General features: G+C 27.1%; 1 protein-coding gene across 1 annotated transcript in view; it reads left to right on the top strand.

Annotated features, from left to right (window-relative positions):
• Positions 1-24,394, top strand: part of LOC107454398 (sodium channel protein para) — a 227,573-nt gene that overhangs the window by 179,165 nt on the left and 24,014 nt on the right. Inside the window, exons 13-25 of the mRNA XM_071181380.1 lie at positions 284-377; positions 2,415-2,480; positions 6,855-7,108; positions 8,125-8,298; positions 9,950-10,125; positions 11,714-11,888; positions 13,697-13,858; positions 14,703-14,889; positions 15,000-15,115; positions 15,720-15,897; positions 18,558-18,820; positions 20,236-20,409; positions 23,701-23,823. Coding sequence (XP_071037481.1) covers positions 284-377; positions 2,415-2,480; positions 6,855-7,108; positions 8,125-8,298; positions 9,950-10,125; positions 11,714-11,888; positions 13,697-13,858; positions 14,703-14,889; positions 15,000-15,115; positions 15,720-15,897; positions 18,558-18,820; positions 20,236-20,409; positions 23,701-23,823 — 2,142 coding nt within the window. The remainder of the gene's footprint in view (positions 1-283; positions 378-2,414; positions 2,481-6,854; positions 7,109-8,124; positions 8,299-9,949; positions 10,126-11,713; positions 11,889-13,696; positions 13,859-14,702; positions 14,890-14,999; positions 15,116-15,719; positions 15,898-18,557; positions 18,821-20,235; positions 20,410-23,700; positions 23,824-24,394) is intronic.

The raw sequence follows: 24,394 nt of genomic DNA, 5'->3' as shown, positions 1-24,394 counted from the left end.
GTTATAAGTGTTTTTTTGGTGAAATGTATCAATAGTTATTTATTACTGTCAGCTCAATTGAGTTCTCAAATAGAAAAACATTTTTTTTTATTGATGTGAAAACATACTAATGCAGGAAAGTTTTGTACAAATTTGTCCTTGTAGCTTTCCAGTTAAAATATTTTTTTTAAAAAATAAATTTTCCTTGTTTCATAAAAAAAAAAAAACAGTATTTATGAATAAAGTTCTTTCTGTATAAATAGTTCCGGAGTTAAAAACAATTTTTTTTTATTTCTTTTTACAGGATTCTCCTGACTCAGATGAATGTATATTATCCAAAAAGCCCACAGATAGTCCATTTTCAGATCCCCATATACAAACAGTTGTAGATATGAAAGGTATTTATCACTAAATTATCTACACCTTCTATTATTGGTAGTAATTTTAATTCTACTACATTTCTAATTTTAGCTTAAACAGTAAAACATGACGAAGAAAAAAATGTGTTTGTTATCACTAGTGACATTCAAAATAGTTTATAGAATTAATGATAAGCTAATTTTTTTTCTGAAATGAAATACTTACTATTAATTATCAAAATCAGTTTTCGCAAGTTTAAAAAATTATGTGAAGCTCTAAAGTAACTTAAATCTAAAAAAAAAATTTATTTTGTAGTAATTCAATCTATTATTCAATTTTCTAATATTTAAAATTACGTAAATTTAGTAATTTAAAATTACTTTAATTTTGTTAAATTTCAAAATTTAAACTTACATTTTGTTTTAAAATTTTATATTATTTTCGACGTGGTTTCTTACCAAATTTGATTTGCAGCTGTCTATTTCAGACGAATCGAATACGTTTTTCTTTCATTTTAAGGTACATATTATATTATGGATTCAATGTAATTTACATGTTATGATACCTTACTTTAAATAAGAAGTTATTTTTGTTTCATCTTGCATGATTTAGGCAAAATGCTTATAAAATATTAAGTGATTAGAACAACATAACACATGATTCATGGAGTGAAATCCAAATAATATTGACATTCTTGCCGAATAGAGTATGTGATTTCGAGTTATAAAATAAATATACTATAAGTTGTACTATAAGAAAGAAGTCATATTAAGCCGCACTTATAAATACGTTACATGTCATGGTAATTTACATGTTATGGTGCATTTCTTTAAATGAAGTTATTTATGACTAAACTTAGTATACAAGATGCACATAAAATTATGTGAAGCATCAAGAACTGCATAACATGGGATTTATTGAGTGGAATCTAAAAAATAGTGACATACATTCCCAACCAAAATATAGGGAGTGAATTTATTTCATATATATATTCTGAAAGTTCCCAATATTGCAAAATTCGGTGCTTCATATTGGACAAGAACATAAGCTCGTATTCAGCCGTACTTGTAAATATGTTACATGTAAGAGTAATTAACATGTTACAGTGCATTTCTTTGAATGTGGAAGTTATATATAACTCAACCAAATATACAAAGTACACATAATATAAAGTGAAGTATTTAGAGCTACATAGCATGTGATATTCTGGGTGGAATGTTAAGAAAAATTGACTTGTGTGTTCAGTAGAATACGTAATTTTAATTTATTTGAAAAAATATATACTAAATGTCGCCAATATGGCAAAATTTATTTTTTCAAGTTTAATATTCAGTGTCTTGAATATATAAATGGCAGGCATACTCAACCAGATTTGCAAATATTAAGAAATGCTACATCTTATAGTTAAAAATGCATTATTTAAATTTATTATTACCTCTTATAGTTAAACATTTATTATTTCAGTTTATTATTCATGGGCGTAAAGCCCCCAATTTTTCTAGTATTGTAATTTTTAGCATTCAATTATTTTTTTTAGAAATTTAAACCACGAACTTAGAGTACCATGTACACCATATTTTTTACATTATTTCCAGTGCATCACATGCTATGTGACTTTAAACGTTGCCGCCATATTGAGCCACATTTGTAAATATTAATAAATTTTACTATTTATTGGTAAAAAAAAAGTTATTTTTTTGTTTCTGTCTACAAATCTGTATTGATTTACTGCACAACTTACTTAACTTTTGGTTTTAAATTATCTTTTGTTTCATAAATTAAAACTACATTCTCTATTTAGCACATGTGCCAATTTTTTTTTACATGTTGCCTTGTACATTATATGCCATGTGGCTCTAAACATCTTACATTATTTTATATGCCTCCTATATTGCAAGCAAATATATTGTACCCTATATTATTTTATATATATTGCAACTTTGATGTGCTGGATATTAAATTCTTCCTAATTTTCTTAGGAACCTGCAACCTCATTAACCTTCCTTGTCCGGAATTATTTTGATATTCCTTGATTATAAATGAAATATATTTGTTTATTATATTTTATTTTTCAGATCTCATGGTTGTAAATGACATCATCGAACAGGCAGCTGGAAGACAGAGTAAAGATAGTGAGAGAGGTAATTATTTGGGAAATAGCTATCATCTGTAGCTAGTTATGGTGGTTTTAAGTTTGAAAAGTAGATGTAGAGCTCTATCTCTCTTTCTCTCTCTTTTTCTTTCTGCATACTCTCTGATGAATAATATTTAAATGAATGTATGTAACTGTGTGCTTTCTTCATCTATCTTGTGGATGGCAGAGCAGCCCTTCTCCGCATGTTTGTATGCTCTGTTATGCTTAATGTCTGTATGCTACAAATTATGTGTTTTGAGTAATTTCAACTATGTTACTGAATTAAAATATATTTAGTAATCTCATCAAATTTTTTTTTAAAAAAATATTTTGTCAAGTGCTTTTAGGATACATTTTTGTCATACAGTGGTAGTTCAAGTATTAATGCTTAAATATTTAACGTTTCAAACAATTTTTTCTATAAAAATTTTTTTTTAAAAAATTCGTCCTAAGACTGCAATTTTGAAAATATTAACTTTAGTTAAATAAAGTTTTAATTATATCTCTATAATAGTTAAATTTCATAATTAAAATTTCATATTTTTATACTTTTACTTTTTAGTTACATTAGTTTTTAATAACACAAAACATACTTCGTTTAAGCTTGAAATTGTGAATAAGTTTTAAAATTTCCAATTGTAATTTCTTAAACTGTCAATTTTTATTATATTTTAAAAATTAATAAGAAAATGAAGCATTTCATTTGTTGTGCTAACTATAAATTTTTTTATTAATTATAAAATGAAAAATGTGCTTACAAATAAGACGTAAACTAACTCAATAAGTTAAATAATTTAATCAATATAAGTTTAAATATTTTATTTATACCAGACTTAGGAATCAATAATTTATTTAAAAACGTATAGTATATAAATTTTTTTATAAAATTGTAACAAATATTTTTATTTATTTTATTTATTTCACAAGTTTAACATGAGTTAAATAAAAAAATTCTTCTCAAAATAACATAATTATGTAGTTTATCATAACTATATATTTTATTTTCATACAATCATGACTTTGATTATTCTTTTTTGACTTTTTAATTGAAATGGATTAAATTTTTTTAAAAACTCAACACTAAATTATAAACTTTTTGTTCTGTCTTTTTCTTACTCAGTGTGATTTCTAATCTTATTTAAGAAAAATAAAATTTTATATAAAACTTCCAAATATTATTGTTTATAGTTTTTCAAAAGTATTGGAATATTGAAGTTTTAAATTTAAGGGGAGAAAAAACTTTGTATGGCAAAGTTGTTAAAGGTGACAAAAAATTATGTCTCGCTGTGATTAAATATTTAATTTGGTTTGCAATGTCTTATTTTTTTTAATTTTTATATGATTAGAATTTTATTTGATTTTATTAAAAAGTCATAGATGATTATTTCTTTTCATAAATAATTAATATGCGATTTTATCTTCGAATAGTAAAGTTAAATTATTAGATACGTAAAAATTTGATGAAGAAAATAAATTGTTTTTTTTCACTGCATAATATAACTAAAATTTTTACATTATTCAGATAGGTATTGATGATAGTTTAATTCTTATGTTATCTTGATTTCGGTTTGAAAATTAACAATGCTTACTTTACCAAATAACAATTTTCAATTGTCCTTAAGCATTAATTTTTCATTAATGAATTACAAAGATTCATAATTTACAACTAGAATATTTATTTGCTATTTAATTTAACACATTTTAGTAATAATAGTTGTTTTTTACTAGCATTAAATTTGTAATTAGTGTGTTGCAAAAATATTGTCAATAATATTTATTATTATTTAATATGTTGTTATATAACTATTTTAATTTTTATTGTTATGTTTGTTGTTAATTAAATAATATTGCTACTAATTCATTAATGTAAGTAATTTTGCTGCTAAGTTATTGATTGTGTAAAAAATGTTATTATAATATTATTTAAATAATATTTTTAATTCTTTAATGTAGGTAAATTTGCACCTAAGTTAATGGTTGTGTCAAAGAAATTTATTATAATATTATTTAAATAATATTTCTAATACTTCAATGTTTGTAGTTTGAAGCTAAGTTATGGATTATGTAAAAAAATTATCATATTTATATGCATTGTTAAGCAGTTTAAAATTCTTTCTGTTACAGTAGCCTATTTTCATTATCATAACTACTCTTTCTTTACATTATTTTCTATTTTGTTTTATTTTGTCACTATCAATAATCTTGTAGTGGATTTATACCATTTTAGTGCTTGTGTTTGTTATAAATTTAAATATCTATTGGAATAAACTTGATTTGTTATCCACAAATCAAGTTTATTTCTACAGATAGGATTTAAAGTGAAGAAAATTTCTATGTATAAGTAATTCATATTTTTTTCCACTAAGAGTTTTTTAAACAAAAAACAATCGACTTAAAAAAAATTTAAAAAAAAACTAGTTTAGTAGATTGAAGATGTTGATATTTAATATTTGAAGAAACCTTATTTTGTGATAACAGCAGAAAGTTTAAATTTTCTAGGGTTTTTGACAACACAGTTAATAAGGGCAAACTAAGCTTTAATTGCTTGATATTTCTCAAACCTATGCTTTGAAACTGATTAAAATACTATCTAACGGTAGAATTTTTATTAAATTTAAAAGTTGTTTTTTAAACAAAAAACGATTGGCTTAAGAAAATTTTAAAAAAAACTATTTTAGTAGATTGAAGTTGTTGATATTTAATACTTAAAGAAACCATGTTTAGTGATAACAGCAAAAAGTTTAAATTTTGTACTGTTTTTGACAACGCAGTTAATAACTACAAACTAAGCTTTAATTGCTTGATATTTCTCAAACCTATGTTTAGAAGCTGATCAAAATACGATGTAACGTTAGGATTTTTTTTTTAATTTTAAATGTTGTGTTTTTTAAACAAAGAACAATTGCCTTAAAAAATTTAAAAAAAAACTATTTTAGTAGATTGAAGTTGTTGATATTTAATATTTAAAGAAACCATGTTTTGTGATAACAGCAAAAAGTTTAAATTTTGTACGGTTTTTAACAACACAGTTCATAAGTGCAAACTAAGCTTTAATTGCTTGATATTTCTCAAACCTATGTTTAGAAAATACAATGATCAAAATAAAATGTAGCGTTAGGATTTAAATGTTGTGTTTTTTGAACAAAAAACAATTGCCATAAAAGAAATTTTAAGAAATAAAATATTTTAATAGATTGATATTTGTTTGATAGTAAAAATAAATAAATTAATAAGTAATATCTAGATTTTATTACCTGTTAATTAACTACTGTACTATATAAATAATGTGTGCTACTAGTTAATAAACATAATAACGCATATTAACCATACAAATGAAAAACAAACATTTCTCATCCCAGTTCTTCTAATGCAAATTTTTCAACTCTATGTTTTCCAAAATAATGCATTACTCGTCAATTTATTTATAAATACTAAAATACATCATCATAAATCCATACAGAAAAAGTGTAATTTGAATGAATATATCTTTTTTCTTAAGGTAAAGAGAGATCAGTACTATTGATTTGAGGATACATTCTTTGCATCTGTATACTGGGCATTCCAAAAGTAGACAATTTGATAAATCAATTGAAGAAAAATAAAGGTTTTTTTCAGTTAGGAGCGCTATATGTTTACTAATTCTGTTGCTACTTAAATGATTTTCTAAGCAGCGTATAGCAAACCATGCATTTCTATCTTCCTGCATTTTTCTGTAAATGATTTTTCAAATTATTGGTCACATTTAAAACACCCAATATGTAGGGCAGTATTTAAGAGGGAAGGATAGGGAGAATTATCCTGATGCTCAGTTCAGGGGAGAGCTCAGTTGAAATACTTAACTAAATGGTTAAGTTTTTAAGTAAATTGGCATATTTTTTTTTGCAATTAGATTTACCACAACTTAAAATAAATCATAATATAACCCAATAAACATAAAGTTTTGATGAAAACATTACACTTATAAAACAATTTGAAGTTATAAATTTCATATGTTTAGGAAAATTCACACTTCGGGGATCAAAAGGTCAATTACAGTGTAAAAGAAACTGGAAAGTTAGATTTTTTGTGTTTTAAGGAAAGGCTTAATAAGGAATTTTGACACAAGGCCTATAAAATGTGTGTCTAACCTTGCCAATATATTTATGATGATTTATTTTAGAAGAGCTAAATAAGCATACAAATAATTATTTGCTATGTATTTAATTGAAGTATTGATATATGTTTGGTGTTCTTTGTTGAAGAAAAAGCATTTTCTGCTCTGCCACGTATCCTGCATGTTTGGGCTTCCTTTTGGTGTTGTGCTGTATTACAAATTCATCCAGAGGCTACAGAATGGCAATACTTAAACATTATTCAGTATCCGTTTATTATTTTCCTACAGAAAGAGAGGATGAGGATAGACCTAGATTCAAGGAGCGCTGTTTGGCGAGTTGTTTGAAATGCTTAGATGTCTTCTGCGTATGGGACTGTTGCGAATGCTGGGTTCGCTTTCAAGAATTTATCTCACTAATAGTCTTCGATGCTTTCATGGAGCTCTTCATCACTCTTTGTATAGTCGTGAATACCCTCTTCATGGCTATGGATCACCACGACATGGATCCGGATTTCGAACAATTCCTCCGTTATGGAAACTATGTAAGTGGGGGTTGTAGGAAAAGCATTTTTCTGTAAACCCTCAATGACACACATATCTTTCTGCATTTTTTTAATTCAATTTTTATACCTATGAGTGAAAAAAAAGTTTCATTCTTCTGGTGGAATTAAACCTTTAGTTAAGAGAAGTGCTTCAGTTTTGTATTGAAATTTTAATAGCAAACTTGTGATATTTTAGTCAATAATTAAATCAATTTTGTTCTTATTTTTTCTTTTCCAATTTTGAGGATTTTGGTTTGTCAATGCAGCAAAATTTTGTTTTATTCAGAACAACTTCTTTTAAACTTCAGTAAAGTACCATAAATTTTACTATAATAAACATACCACAAAATTTCTTATTTATACAATGAAATTTTAAAGTATTTAATCATTTAAAGTAATGAATTTCTTATTATATTAATGCACTATTAAGTTAAATTTTTAAAGTAATTAAAGGGATATATCCAGTAAAATTCATGACATATTATTTATTTATGGTTCTTTAAGAAATTATAACCTTACAAATGCTTAATTTCTTTTTATAACCTGCAATTTTTGAATTGATCAAATTTATTCAAAAATTATGAAGTAAATTTAAAAATAAACCTTTATTACTCATTTCATTTTATGAAATTTTACCTTTTTTACATAACATGGGAAGATATTTTGAAAATAAAACTGAAAAGTATATAGAGATTTCTGTATGTCCCATTTGAATAATCATTCTCTATAGTAATTTTGGCTAAGCATCTTTCTACTACTAAATCCTAAAAGTAGGAAACACTTAATTGAAATTAATTCTCATCAGATTGACTATGTTTATGAATTATGATTATTTCATAGTATTGGCAAAATAGCATAGTTATTTGCATTCTTTAAAGAAAATGGAACTTAAAATTTTCTGAATTAAAAGCTAAATTGTTTGGTTAAATATAGTATGGATGCCTTATTTTAAAGAATTACAGTTGCGAGCAAAGAGCCTGTTAAAAGAATAAATTGTGCTTATATTCTCTTTTTAGTTCTTTACAGCTACTTTTGCAGTAGAAGCTGGCCTCAAATTAATAACATTAAGCCCAAAATATTATTTCCGGGAAGGTTGGAATATTTTTGATTTCTTCATAGTTGCCCTCTCTCTACTAGAGTTGGGATTAGAAAATGTTCAAGGTCTTTCAGTTCTCAGATCATTTCGTTTGGTAAGTTTGCATTTACATTTTCAGTAAATCTGAATATGACTTTTTCTTGTTTTTGTGGTATTGTTATTGCAAAGCAGGTGGTCACAACCTGCTTTGCACAAAACAAAATATTTGAGTTTCAAATATTTAACTTTTCAAACTCATAATGCCAATGGCATCAATCGTCTAAAAAGATGTACGAAAACAACACCTTTTGCTTCTAAAAACAGTAATTAAGCCTGAAAAATGTGCTTTAATTATTCACCTAGTGGTTACTTTCAAAATTTCTCTAATAAGGAAAACTATTTACAAAATTAAGGTGGAATTTTTTTTTCTCAGACCAATGTGTTGCTTAGCAACTATGCAGACAAAATCTGACATCAATGGGAAAACTAAGAAAATTTGCTAAACTTTTCAGGTATCTTGCAAAGTAAAAGAATTTAATAAAATTCCCCTTTAATTGGATGTTATTTGATAAAATTTTCTCTAAAGAGTGTTCCATTGTGAAAAAAATTAATTTTTGACACAATGGAAAATTGGTGTTATTGCATCACTGCATGTCATTTGGTTGATAGCATTTGTAAATCTAATTTTAAGATTGCTAGGGGAAATCAAAAAATTTTTATGAAATTTTTCACTGTTACCTCGGAAAATGAGTTGAATTTGAGAAGAAAAGAAATTCCTTTGAATAGTGGGTTATTTTGCAAATTTTCCCTTAAACAAACAAAATGTTCCCTTGTAAACAAAATTAATTAATTAAAAATTTTTGGTGTTGCTTTATCAATGTGTACATTGATACATAGTCAGAATTTTTCATTCTAATTTTAAAATATTTGGAGAACTTTAAGATTATTATTATTTTGCAAAGTTTAATTTTTATATTTAACATATTTTCTAAACTTTTTAATGCAGGTAAGTAAAATTTGTGAAATTTTCAATACTAGAGCTTACCAGTTAAAAAACACATAAATAATATGTTCCATTTATGTACACAGATATTATTAGCCTGTGGTAAATAGCCTTTGGCCACATATTCAACTTTTTTATTACTATTATGTATTTAAAATTATATCTTTTTAACATTTTTGAATTATGTTTGAGATTCTTAAAAGTTCATCTAACATGAATATGTTGAATCTTAATAAATGATTTATCTTTATAATTTTTTTATACAATATTTGATTATTTCATAAGAAATAAACTAAAGAAATCGACATTACATTCTTTTTTTTAAGCAGTACTTTAAAGTACTGAAAAATAATAGGCTTCTGTGTGGTTGAATGATTAAATAGCTTTACTTATATAAAATTAAGCTGAGAATTTTAAACATCCTTTAATGCAATAGATATGTTTACATAAATTTTTATGAAATTATTCTACATAGAATATATTTTATTTATTCAATTATTGTTTAATGAAATACATTTCTTTATTTACTAATTTTTTGTATCCCTATTAAATTACTAAAATGGGGAATGCTTGCACTTTTTGAGAAATTATATTAAAAATATAACTCATACTTAAAAGACTGAGATAAAAAATTTTAAAAAAAAGTTTAAATGCACTCACTGAAAGACTAATTTTAACTTATTTAGATATTACAAAAATATAAAGTCATTATTTTTAATATTTGAGTCTGTTATTTTTATTTCTTTTTTTAATTTACTTACAGCTTAGAGTTTTTAAATTAGCAAAATCATGGCCTACGTTGAATCTTCTCATTTCAATTATGGGAAAAACCATGGGAGCTTTAGGAAACTTGACATTTGTTTTAGGAATCATTATCTTTATTTTTGCTGTGATGGGTATGCAACTGTTTGGAAAGAATTATGATGAAAAGAAACATTTGTAAGTATTATTTCGTTAACTAGTTTTATAAAAAAATAATGTGTTAGACAGATGCATTCTGGATTGACTGAAAATAAGGGATTTTCAATGCTTTATGATTCGTAATGCATAACAGTGACGAAATTGATTTTTAATATTTAGTAATATCCAACTAAAATATTTCTGAATTAGTATCTTCGCCCCCTGTAAATGAAGTAAAATAAGAAAAAAATGTATATTACTTAAAATATTGGTATGTTATAGCAAGAAAATACTGCCTTTAACCCCCTTGTCGTTGTCACCTGATACCCGCTGTGCCAAAATTTTGATAATTGAGTTTTATTTTAGCCTCCATTTTCATTTTATCAAATGCTTAATACAAGGTAATTTTTACAAGGGCCAAAAAACCTTCCTTTGCTTTAGAAGGTTTTTAAACAAAACCTGACTGAGGTAATTAAAGTACCATGTATATATCAATAACATGCTTCTATCTTATTTTAAATGAAAAGACTGTTTTGTGCTTTTATAGGACTCTGGTAAGGAACATGTCTGTACAATTCGATCCAATAGATAAAGTTTTTAAAGATTACAAATAAGAGTAAAATTTGGATGCATTAAAGTAACATTTCTACACTATTTCGAAATTCTAATTGTGAATTTACTAATACACAAAAATTAATCATTTAAAAAAAAAAAAAAAAAAAACTACTTTTTTAACCTCGTTTTTCGCCCCCAGTGAGAGGGAGGGGGGATTTAGAGTAAGAAATTAATTATTGCTGAATATCATCAATATTGCTGAAAATTCACATTTTATGCATTATATATAATTTTATCATATTCAGCTGAAATTGATCTTTATTTACTGTGCCTTAATAAAAAAAAACGTATTTTATTTTAAATAGACAATTTTAACTGTAACATTCAAGTTTATGAGATAAATATAAATTCTATTTACTATATGAATAGTATGTATAGATAAATAATAAGCAAAATTAAATTTACAATGATTTATAATTGCTTTTTGATTTAATTGGTTGTGAGATAAAATCAGAGATGATTGTGCTCTGAAAAAATCCTGATTTCCGGATTTTTCGTTAACCGATATCCGGAAGTTTCCGGAAATCCAAGGTCCAGAAGTTTCAAGACATTATTGATCACATTTATGTATAAAATTTCTTTTATATTTTATTTAAAAATATTAGAACTAGAATTTATACTTGACATCTCTTTCATTTTTAAATATTTTTTTTCTGGTAGAATGTGATTAGAGATAATAATAAATGTGATTAGAGATAAAAATAAACTCATGCATAATTATTCATCTAAATTATGTTGCATTTTATTTAGAATTTCATGTTTTGAAAATATAAATGATTTAAATTTATAAAGACATTAATTTTTTGAAATGCTTCATTAATGATTTTACTCAAGAAATTTTCAGGATTTTTGAGTTGGACTCACAATTACTCCTGCACAATATAAAAATTCTATTTATCGTAATTATATTTTTGCATTTGTCTAATGTATAGATTAATAACAAGATTATATTAAGAAATTTAAATTAATAACAAACTAAATTGACTTTATTATTAATTGTGTTTAATTTTAGATTTCCTCATGGGATAGTTCCTAATTGGAATTTTAGGGACTTTATGCATTCATTTATGATTGTTTTTCGTGTTTTGTGCGGTGAATGGATAGAATCTATGTGGGACTGTCTGCTTGTGAGTGGGTCCATGTGTATTCCTTTTTTTCTATCAACTGTGGTAATCGGCAACCTTGTGGTAAGTAAACTGTGAGATCTAAATTTCATTTCAAATTGAAATTTCTCATATTTTAGCACAGTTTTACGATTGTTATTTTAATCTAAGCTTTGAGTTTTTATACATTTACTGTAAAGTTATTTTTTATTTTGAATTCCAACACAAGAATAGAAATTAAAAAACGAAGTATAAAAAGTACAAAAAGGGGAAACAAAAAAAACAATTTTCATAACTACAAATAAGAATACATTACCAAAATATAACAGTGATAACATTTTCAAACAATTAAGAACACAACAATTTTTAATATATCTGTTAATTAGAAAAAATGATCTTGAAATAATCTTTACTTGCTGCAATGTATTTGTTACAGTGCACAATTATTTGTTGCAATTTACCAATTTTTGCTGATAAATACAAAATAAAGAGGAAATATCTATGTAAATTACCAGAAATAATACAAATTTAGTTTACCTTTATAGATGCAAATTTTTTAAAGATTACCAGGGCCCCATCTAGAAATGCAGGTGATCCTAAACACAGAACTATCAGAGGGGCCTCCTGGTTGTTACTTTAAACCAAATTTGCATTTTCTTTATTTATGAAGTGTTTTTAAATTATTTATAACATACGTAAATTATGATATATTATTAAATTTAAGCTTATATTTATTTCAACTTTTGTTAACCCATTATTCTGATAGACAATTCTTAAGGAAAAACACAAAAGGAAATTATTTGTAACATTTTTGGCACCCTAGGCCTGGACCACTCAGGCCTTATGATGAATCAGGTACTATAAATTGTCAGAAATTAAATGGTGTATTATTTAATATTAACTTAAAAGTAATAATTATAAACTAACTGTACTAAAGGTATACAGTGTTAAAAGTTATATAAGGAAATGTTATGGTAGAAATAAATGTTTCCTTCAAATGTTATGCTATTGCTATTTCTAATGCCACTTGGACAAGCCGATGGCCCTTTGTGAATTAAGTCAGGAATGTTTGCTTGCCTTTTATTTGGCGAAAGTGAAAGTATGTTTTGGCTCAGAACCCTTCGGATCGATGACAGGATTATTTCGTAAGGCCAATTCCTCAATTCAGATATAGATTTGAAAGGAAAGGAAATTTTCTCCTGATCCCTGTACCCATGGTATATATCCAGTACGTTGATATGGTACTGCTCAGCAATTAACCACTGGACTTTTTTGATTCCATGAATTTCACGAGCACTTATATCGCATGTACTCAAGGATCAAACCTTGTCCCCTTCATACCGGAGTCTGATTCTCTAACCACTGAGCTACCACCTCCCTTCAAATGTTATAAACTAATGATTGAAATTTTTGGTTCTACCTCATTTAATGTATTAATGGTCTTAACAAATTTTTATTTTAGAGCTGTGGTGGCTTAGAGGATAGAGTACTCTCCTCCCAATGAGATGAACTGGGTTTGAATTCCAGCTGTGGCTGGTTTGTACGAATTCTGCACCTCACTCTCACTGAGCAAGTGCTGACGTAAAATATCCTCAGTAGTAAGCTGATCATGAGTTAGAGTCCCCTTGCCATCAGGCTAACCGTGGGAGGTTTTTGTGGTTTCCCTCTCCAGGCAACGCAAATGTGGGTTAGTTCCATCAAAAAGTCCTCCGCGAAGGCTAATTTCTCCCAATACTTGATCCAGGAGTTCCCTTGTCTTCTGGATTTGGTTGAAAACTACAAGGCTACGGAGTTGGTCGGCTGTTCTACGACGGTTATAAAATATAAATAAAATAACCATTTTTATTCTACATTTAGGCATTATTAACTGCATTTAAACTTTTCTCATATAGGTGCTGAACTTGTTCCTTGCCTTGTTACTGTCCTCCTTTGGTGCCTCTAATCTATCTCAAGCTCCTTCAGATACAGCGGATACAAAAAAGCTACAAGAAGCAATAGACCGTTTTTCTAGAGCTAGCAATTGGGTTAAAAATTTAATATTTCGAATTTTAAAGGTAAGTACCGATTCTCTTTCAAGAAATGCATGTAATTTATGTTATGTAAGTAATAATACTGATTAATATGCATGAGTATAAGTTTTATCTTTTATGCTATAATATGCAAGGAATTGTTTTAGAATCAAAGTTTGGCGGCAGTGAATAAATGTGTAAGTAATAATAGTATTTGAGGAGGAAGGAAAAAAGGTAGTTACTATGGAGTTTATGAATAGTGAAACTATTTTAAATGTCTTAAATAAGATAAAATTTTATTAATTATGAAGGTAAAAAAAAAATTAAAATGCTAGTATTAAATTTTATTTTCTAAGTCAGCAATCACTAGAATTAAAATGATTGTTTACTTAACATAAATACTTTTCAATTAACTTAATGTAAAAGCATTTGGGACAAAACTCTACCTAAAATTTCAGTGTTTAGAATTTAAAGAGTATAACGAATCTAAGAAATTATGAGAAAACAAGAAAATTAACCGGTAAAAGCAATAATATAGTGTAACAAAATATTTAAAACTGATTTTTTCTAATGTTCCTAGGCAAAACTAAACCTTTGTAAAATTTAGGCATGCGTTTTCACTTAATTAACTCTTGACAAACTTAAAAAAAAATAATTTAAAATATTTGCATTCAATTTTATGTGATACCTATCCTGCAGTGATTTAGAGCACTAAAAGATTAAATATGAAACATGAACTGCACTTCAACACATGTAAGAACAATATATTTTTATTTTATGTCAATACCTACCAAACTTTTAAAGTATATTAAGTTTAAAATGTTTTATATTAGAAATCAAAAAAGTAAATTTTATTAAATTTGTGAATATAAATGAATTTTTTATGCAGTCTGTCCGGGCCAAACTTACCAATCAGATTGCCGATCAAGCGACAGATAGGAGAGATGATCTGCCTGATGATCCTATTGCAGGTGAGTTTATCGCAGATGGACAATTGCCTATGATGGAAAAGTTTTCTAAACATGTTAAAGATCTAGAAGTTGTTATAGGGGATGAAATGGAAATTTCTATACAAGGTATATATTTGTTCACTGATACAATATGCTCAACAAAAATAATTATTTTTAAGTTGGTAATTGTTGAAAGTCATGCTTTAGTTCATTTATTTGCATCGTTTTCTTACTAGGGAATGGACAGGCCATTCAAATGAAAGATTCAAATAATTCTATGCGGCCAACAATGAATTGTGTACCTCTAGGCACTAAAATTGAACTTTTATCTGCAAAATCAAACAAGGAAAAGGTTTGTATGCTACTATAGAGCATCTTTTTATTGGATTTGTACTTTAAAGGAAATATGACATTGAATTTATTATTAAATGGAACCAGTCTTCTCTCTCATAAAACCATATGCAGTTTTTTATAATATTGTTCTCTTTAAAAACAATGCTTTTTCGAATATTTTTGTGCAAGTATGCCCATGTAGTTGTACTGTGAAAGCGTTTTAAAAAATATGTTCATTGGTTTTTATAAAAATGATTCGATTTTTGATTTTAACTTTAAAATATTATGTTTTTTTCTTTTCTAAATTTGATCTAATTTTTTTCTTAATTAGTTCTTTTAGTATTTTTCTAAATCAAGCTATGAATAGCTATAAAGAAATCTGAACAAAAACAAGAAAACGCAAGTTAGATATGAAAATGTTTTCAAAGAATATCATCTATGTGCACCAAACATTCTTTTATTTTTATTTAAGAATAATTTTACGTATTTAGACTTATTAAATCTATTTATTCCTTATGCAATGCAGAAAACAAAAGCAGTGAAGTTTTTAACTTCTCAAGTAGTTTCTGATCCAATTTTATGCATTTTCTGATTTTTTTCTAAGACAAAAACATTTTTTTCAGGAAAGTGAAATAACTGGGAATAACAAAGTCCATCCATTAAATGAAGATGAAAACAAATCTGACATCTTCGAAAAAGGCTTGGTTGTAGCTAAAATCCCAAAAGAAGCAAGTGATTTGTCTCTTATGGATAGTGGTGAAGAAAAGAAGGACAGCAGTAAGGAGGACAAACCAGCAACGGGTGAGAACATAGAAATCTTTCATTTATTATAAATTTTGAGAGAGGTTTACTTAACAGAAATTTTAAGAATCAAGCTAATTTAATAGATTTTAATTTCTATAAAATCGTATAGGCCTTCTATAAAATCGTATACCCCAGAGACACCCTGCCCTGCACAAGACAGGTCTTCTCAGGGATATTGGGACCAAATTTAAAGGAAGGTAGGGGACATCACAAATATTCAGTATTACATTGCAACCCATGGTCGGAAATATCATGGGAAAGTAGTGTGACAGGTGCAAGAAACAAGGAGAGTCAAGGCTGAGATCATTTGAAATATTTATAGGTCAAAGATGTTACTTGCTCTGTGGAGATGATTTGTGAAATGGTTGATGATTGTGATTTGTGATCCAAAGTTCCCATTCTTGCTTATGATTTCACCATCAGGCCATGAATTGGCACTCTCGCTCAAATACATCTGGATTTACTTGGATGAGCAGCACAGACGATTCTGGAATCCACTGATGGATTTTGGAATCCACTGATGTTGCATAAAAGGGACTTTTCAGTGTACCGAATGAAAGAAATCCATGCTGTTTTAATTAGAAGAGCGTGGTGGCCAGGGAGCCAGTTCGCGACCAATCCATCTTTTGATCAATTCCTGACCATGAACGGAATCGTTTTCAACCAGGGGTTGCTGTGCAAATCTAAATCCTTGTGATGTCACCTACCTCTCATTATAATTTGCCCCAATAACCTTGGGACACCCTGTAGATAAAAGATCATTAGTTAAAAAAAAGTCTTCTTAAGATAAAGGATTTTTTTTTTACAAAACTTGTTCAAAAAATTTAAAATCTGCATTTGTCTATCTAGTTTAAGTTTCTTCCTCCTGAATGTTACAGACTGTAAATTAGGGTTACTCTGACTACTTTTTCTATATTTCGAACATAGATTTCCTTTGTTCAACTTGACCTTTGGTTATTTCGCTTGAGGTCATATTTTATTTCCTTATACTAATGCATTATAATTTAAAAACATTGAATACATTTTCCTAAATGATTGTGCTAAAGGAAATATACTTCCCTTTGAAACATTTCACCAGATCTGATGGAGGTTTTGCATTTTTCCAATTCAAAAATTCTTTGTACTTGCTACTTCCATGCATTTTTTTTATTGCATTTAGAGGACATTGTCAGCCTTCTCTGCCTATATCTATGAAAAATGTGATTAATTAAAATCGAATACATTTGTATTAGTTGAATATTAAAAGTAACCTGTCAAAGTTGGATACAGGAGTGTATTTTTATATCAAAGAAGGATAGATATCAACAAAAGTTGTAGCCAGTGGTATGTCTAAATAACTCACTCTTCTATTAGAATATCGAAACTCTAGCTTACATTTGGTTGAATATCTTTTCAAAGGTCATTTATTGCTTCAATGATACATTATTTTCAAATACTGTTAACTATTTAATGAATGAATCTATGATCTTAAGGCCGAGATAGCCTGGTTAGTAGAACATTCAGCTTATGTCCAATAGTTCATGAGTTCTATACCATCTGACCGAAGACTCCCCATGTAGTAAATGATGACAGGTGCATGTTAAATCTGTCGGGTCACTAAGTCTTCCAAGTTTCCATAACAAATCAATACCTCTGGGGATACTGAATTGGAGATTGGTGGCTCTCTAGTTTAGGTTAAAATTACGATCTGTGGATGAATGAATAGATGTATGACCGGGTCCGCCCTTTAAAAATGGGCTGTGACGTTTGTGTGAGGCTGGAGTCGTTAGATGACGCCATTGAATGCCCTCTTCTGCCTAAAAGTCGCTTGGTTTCACCAAGCAGGTTTGCTGGTTAATGGCAATTGACTTTAGAAACAACAGCAAAACTATGCTCTTTCATGATACGAAAAGGGAATTTTCTGCCCTAAGGGTATAAAACTTAGAAGATATCAATGGCAGTGCCTGTTGCAGGACAGTAACATTACCTCCACTGGACTCTGATGATATCTTGTAAAATAACATGTATTGGGCCAGAGGATGTAGTGTACTGCTAACTGCGTTGCATTAGAGCCTTGACATTAAGAGCCATGTTAATATCTTCACAAAATCAGAAGCAATTCCATTTGTTTTATGGTATTTGGTTCAAATAAAACTCAAAAGTCTAAGTATAATATAGAAAATGGAAAAATTCTTCATTACTTCTATTCAATTTTTTAAAAAAAACTCTTTAATTCTGTATTTTTAACAAATTTTTAAAGTTTACCTTTTAAATTTTGCGAATTTATTTAAATGCTTGTTAGCTAAAAGTATTTTTATATGTCTCACCGATAATAATAAATTCGAAGTCAGAAAAAAACTGTCCATTGTCAGAATTATTTTCTAATTTTCTGATAATGCCTTGCCTTTGGTTTTTGAATAAATTACAATGTGCTTAAACGCTTTATGGGACATAAAGTGTAATGCAGCAATATTTTATAAGTTGGGAGAAGTTGGAAAACTAACTCTGACATAGCTCTATAATTTCTATGTAAGCTTTTGCTTACATTTTAACTTAAGCACAGTGCAGCCTTAATAATTTAATTGGTATTTATCGAAATAAAACTTGATGTAGTATTTTGCAAGTTACATATATATCAGATGTACATTTTTGAAAATATTTAATTGATTTTTGACCAGGTGAATATGATACGGATGGTGATCTAGTGGATGACATGGATACAGATAAGATAGAAATCACGACCGAAGATGTCATTGAATCAGAATATCCTGCAGATTGTTGTCCTGATTGCTGTTACGTTCGTTTCCCATTCTGCTTGGGGGATGAGTCCCCAAGGTGGCTTCAGTGGAAGGAAGCACGAAGAAGAAGTTATAATTTAGTTGAACATAAATATTTTGAAACTCTTATTATTACAATGATTCTCATTAGTAGTTTAGCTTTGGTGAGTCATTCTTTATTCAAAACAAATGAACTAAAACATTTTGTAACTAGTATTTTATGTAGTAAATTGCTAAATTTTAAATGTATGAAATGTGTTCTGTAAAGACTACGAATCAGTATTTATAATCGGCAAGAGCGTGCAGAGGTGAAGATATATTTTAGGCTAAATTTACTATTATATTCCCCTGATAAGAGTGATGGGTAGAAAGGTAATTTGATTAAAAAAAACGTTAGACGTTCGATGGAAATACAATATTTATAAAAATCTATATCTCTACTTAATAGTCATATTTATCTCTTAAAAAATATAATTCCATACTAAATATTATAGTATAAATTTTAAGTTTTGCTCTCCTTATTGGTTAAATGGATACCCGTTGGCTGAATGTCTGGGACTGTTGCCAGATACGCTTCCTCTCTCTGCACGCCTCTTCTCCTGAACCATAAATTTTAAGGAACTCATTATTAAATAAGTGTCATTATTTGCGAATACAGCTTATTAAGTTATATTAATAAATATTTTATTCATTAAATTAAACTTGATTAAATCTTATAAATATAAAGTTGTAAAAATGTAAAGTAAAATGTAGTTGTAGCCAAATTGAAAAACCTTAAAACTAGTATTTGCATTCATGAAGGTGTACGAAAGTTTTCTTTGATTTGAAAAGTTTGTTAATCAATTTTCATTTGCTTAAATTTTTAAATAAATCTTTTTTCTTTTTTTTTAAATTTATATCTATTTATTTGTATTGCTAATCATGTTGTAGCATGTGTAATCAGTCATGGTCCTTTTCGAGACACTTAAATATTATATGTGTGTGTGTATATATATATGTGTGTATCAATTTAATGTATAAAAAAATACGGTGGCTATTTTGGCATTTGTTGCTGTCAAAACATCAGGATTTTAAATGCTGTTCTTTTAATTTATTTTCTTCTCAAGGCCTTGAGGTAGTATTGTTTATTTTTCACAGTCTAAATATAATGTACTGCTAAATATTATTCTTACTATCACACCTTCGAAATAAATGTTGAATATTTCTTACGTATTTATCCTAATTTAAATTGTCTGAAACAAAAGTTTCTCAATATTTTATTTCTAATACCACACTGACTCCTCCAATAAGTTCCATGAACCTTAACGAGAGCAATGTATCTGTTGATTTTCTTCAGTTTTTGGAAGTAATTTTGCTACCCCTAGTCTAAAATGAAGATTTAAAATTCAACTAAACAAAAAAATAAATGTAGTTTTTTTTTTTTTTAAGTTTCTAGCTTGGAAAAAGCACATGAATTAACATTTTTAAGTTTCAAAACTAAAAGTGTCTCTTAAACTTATTCCTTTTTTTTTAACAGAAGCACAAGCTATTTGTATATTGTATTTTTTTTTTCCTCTTAAAAATTATATTTATTCAACAGGCTGCTGAAGATGTTAATCTGAAGGAGAGGCCATGGCTTAAAGATATTTTGCAATATATGGACAAAACGTTCACAGTTCTTTTTCTTTTTGAAATGTTGCTCAAATGGCTGGCATTTGGTTTTAAAAAATATTTTACTAATGCTTGGTGCTGGCTAGATTTTGTCATAGTTTTGGTAAGTATACTATTTAGAAAAAATTACATTGGAAACATTTTATCATCTGATGGAATAGTATATTTACTTTGAAATACTAGAAAATGATTTTATTTTTAACATTTATGTTGATGAAAGTTATTGGAATCTTATGCTATATAAATCATGAATTTTAATTTTGCTGTGTTCCATTTTTCACATATTTCAATCGTTGTTTTTATTTTCTTTCTAAAATGTATATAAAATTTAGATAACTCAAAATTTCAGAAATAAATTTTATCTATGTGTTTTCATTACTGCACTAGTGATTCATCCTTGCGTTCTTTCAGATTCAACAAAGTTGCTATATTGGTAATTTTTTTTTTTAATTTTAATGTGTCAACTATTTATGTTACTGTAAGATTTAGATTTTTATTCTCTCTTTTACTTCAAACCCTCTAATTTGTTATGAAAAAAACTTTCTTTTTTTTTTCAATATTTTTACTGTTTATCACTTCATTAAATTACTTTTATTATTAAAATTTTCTATTAATTTTTATTTTTACCCATTCTGAATGTAACATCACATAATAGAATTTTTTGTTTTATCTGTTCAGTAACTTAAACTTATAAAAATATGAAAATAATTTAAAGAAAAACATTTACAAAATAGCTAAAATTATACTTTCATCAATTATTATTTTAATTATTTTATGAAATGCGTTAGCAAAGTTTATGTTATTAATATAGTTTGTAGAAAAGTTATTTATGTCATATTATAAAATTTTATTTTATTTTAGCTTAGTACAAATTATTTAATAGATTGTATTTGTAATTCATTGTTTAACAATGAATATTTGAAAGAAATCATGCACTTATTTCTTCTCATTACTTTTTTTTCAAATGGTTTCTCGCTATGAAATTTCCATTGTTTAACCGTCTGATAATTAATTCAAAATTATTAAGAATATTAGTTATAATTCGCAAAAAAATAAGTAAATTTTACTTATTGCAACTTTACTGAGTAAACTATACAATGAACTTTTTGACTTTTAATCAAATAAATTGTTAATATACTTGCCAGAGAAAGTATGCGACATAAATAAAAAGAACCTTTTCCATTGTATAGTTTCTCTAAAGTAAGAACTCCCTTAGCCTATCGTCTGTAACATGCTGTACTATGGTAACAAGATATAACTATTTCAAGTAGGGGCGTGGGATCATTGTTTAGAAAAGGTTTTGGCTCAGGAATATTTTTCTTCAATCTACTGTGTTAGCTGGAGTAAAGAGAAGCTACCTTCCTGAAATGCGTTATTCTTGTTTCCATAGCAGCAGACGGTCTCAAACTTTGTAGCTGGGGGAGTTCTTACCATAGACAAACTAAATTAAGAAGTACTTCGTAACTGTAAAATGTGTGGAGACAGAGAGGGAAAATTCTAAATATAATTTTAATCCTTTTAATTTAATTTTCATACATAAACTGATGATGGATACTTACTCAATTTGGCACTGTCTTTCGGATATAAGGCCGTTACATGTAAAATAGAAGGCCATTACCCAATCAGAATTTGATATATAAATCGTGCAGTGTTTCAGATTCTCTATTAATTTTTTTTCTGACAAAGTTATGCCAACACAATTCTGCAATCAGCAATTTTTGAAAGATATTTAAGTAGTTAACAGTTATTAGTTTTTAAATTTAGATTATTTTTATGCAAATAATGTTAAAGGAAATTTCTAGCGCCATCCAAATCGGTTTTCCTCAATTTGAGCTGCAATTAGACTAGATTTTAAAAGAATGTAAAAACTGAAAAACGCAGTTTTAAATGAATATCTCAAAACCATAAATCACATGATTTTATTGCTTTAAAGATTTGAGATAAAATTTAAAGAAGTTCTAAAAATTATCAAGCGCTATATCTCCTAATCTAATAAAGCTATCCCTTTATTTTATGCCATTTTTAGAAGGTATTACGCTTTCTAATAATGCTACATCAACAAAAGTTTACTGGTTACAAAAAATATAGAGGGAACGCAAATTAAAAATTTTACCTAAAATCCAAGATTGCGAGATCCACATAAAGTTATATGCTTAAAGTCAAATTTTGGAAAATATTGATTGTGAAGTTGACTTGTGATGATTTGTGAAAGAAAACATAACAAGTGATATTTTTAATAAAAAAATTTATAATATTTAGTAACTATTCAATTTATAGTTTTAAAATAAAAATTATGAGGAAATTTTACAAATGTAAAAATTTCAATACTCTGTACTTCTTTTTCTATATTTTTCTTTTACTCGCATTATTTTTCCTTAAAAAAACGCTTATGTAGAGATAATTTTCTCTACTTACTATTCACTTCAGTAAAATGTACTTTTTTTTCTTTTTTTTTTTTTTTTTTTTTTTTTTTTTTGCATGTCTAACCATGAAATTTGTCTCTATAATTCTAAATAACTTTGTGTATACCTCTTAACTTTTTGTTATTTTATGTTCTTTCCTTTCCGACTATTTTCAAGCCATACTAACTTTACTTTTTTGCTTATTAAATTTATAAAGAATGTTCATGTCTATTAATATTATCGAAGAAAAATTTGTTTTTCTCAATTTAAAATATCATAAGTAAAGAGCTGTAATCAACAAAATCAAACATTGGGTTAAAAATAAAAAACTTCATATTATTTATTCATTTATATTTTTATTATTATTTAAATATTATTTATATTTTTATATATAAAAACGCGTAATGGGATGTAAATATTTATGCAGATTAGACGAAAAAAATTTAGTTCAAAACAACTTCATATATCTTGATTATAAACCTTATGAGGGTAATTTTTTAAAGTTGTATTAAAGTAAACTTCAAATAAACCTAAAATCACCCTTAACACCTCAAATAAACTTCTGAAACACTTTAAATTTACGTAAGAGATCTAACTATCAACATCATATTTTAACACATATTACTATGATCTAACTTGTTAAAAGAGAAACATAGATCAAATTATTAAAGTTACAACAAAATTATTTAATAAGTTGAAATAATATATTATCTTTTCTGAGAGGATAGGCAATTTACAATGTTTCCGGAATTAATTTATCAATTATTTCATTAATTTTTTCCAGTTTTTGTCAATAACGGCCTTTTTTTTCTCCTTGATTCTTTTTTATCTCCAATAATTAATTTATTTCATTCATTATTTTATTTTTTTTTCTTTCCTTTCTTCTAACGTATTGTCATGTAATTTCTTACAATCTTCAGCTATTTATAATGACCAACTGTACTGCCTGCTAATATAAATATTATCTTGATAAATTCTGACGCCTCCTTTAGGTTTCCATGTTTAATCTGGCGGTGGGGTTAGCTGGCTATGCCAACATTCCTGCATTTAAAACAATGCGTACTCTACGAGCCCTCCGCCCTCTGCGTGCAATGTCACGTTTAGAGGGGATGAGAGTAAGTAACTAAAACTCTAGCGAGCTCACTTGTAGTTGATTCATCTAAATTAAAATATACCTAAACATTTTTTTATTCCAGATCACATCTGGAATATTAGTATTGATCAACATTGCTGCAATAAGCTCTTTACAAATACACATTTCCACAAGTAATAAAAAAACTCAAAGATATGTGTCAGTTAGGTTTATTTTTAGTTTGAAAGTAATGTTTTAGTTTTTTTTTAATTCATAATATCTGCTATTCGGAATTCCATGTATTCGCTTTTTTTATTTTGAAAAGAATTTCATTAGAACAATAATACTATTCAAGTGCGTTAGAAATCCAAATCAAAGAGATGAAAGTGCAAAACTTTGTTCAAAATTCAACGTATTACGATTGTCCATTAATTTACTTCATTAATTTAATTTTAGTGATGTTTCTTAAAGTTTTAAATATTTATAATTATTAGCAATGAATACTTATATTATATATATATATATATATATATATATATATTACATCCTATTAACCTTTTGCACTCCGATGTTACCTCTGAGGCACCATCAACAGTTACTACTCGAAAACTAAA

This window comes from Parasteatoda tepidariorum, chromosome 5 (assembly GCF_043381705.1).
Source record: "Parasteatoda tepidariorum isolate YZ-2023 chromosome 5, CAS_Ptep_4.0, whole genome shotgun sequence".
NCBI classification, from domain to species: domain Eukaryota; kingdom Metazoa; phylum Arthropoda; class Arachnida; order Araneae; family Theridiidae; genus Parasteatoda; species Parasteatoda tepidariorum.
The sequence above is the reverse complement of the archived record's forward strand: the minus strand, read 5'-3'. Positions and strand labels throughout refer to the sequence as shown.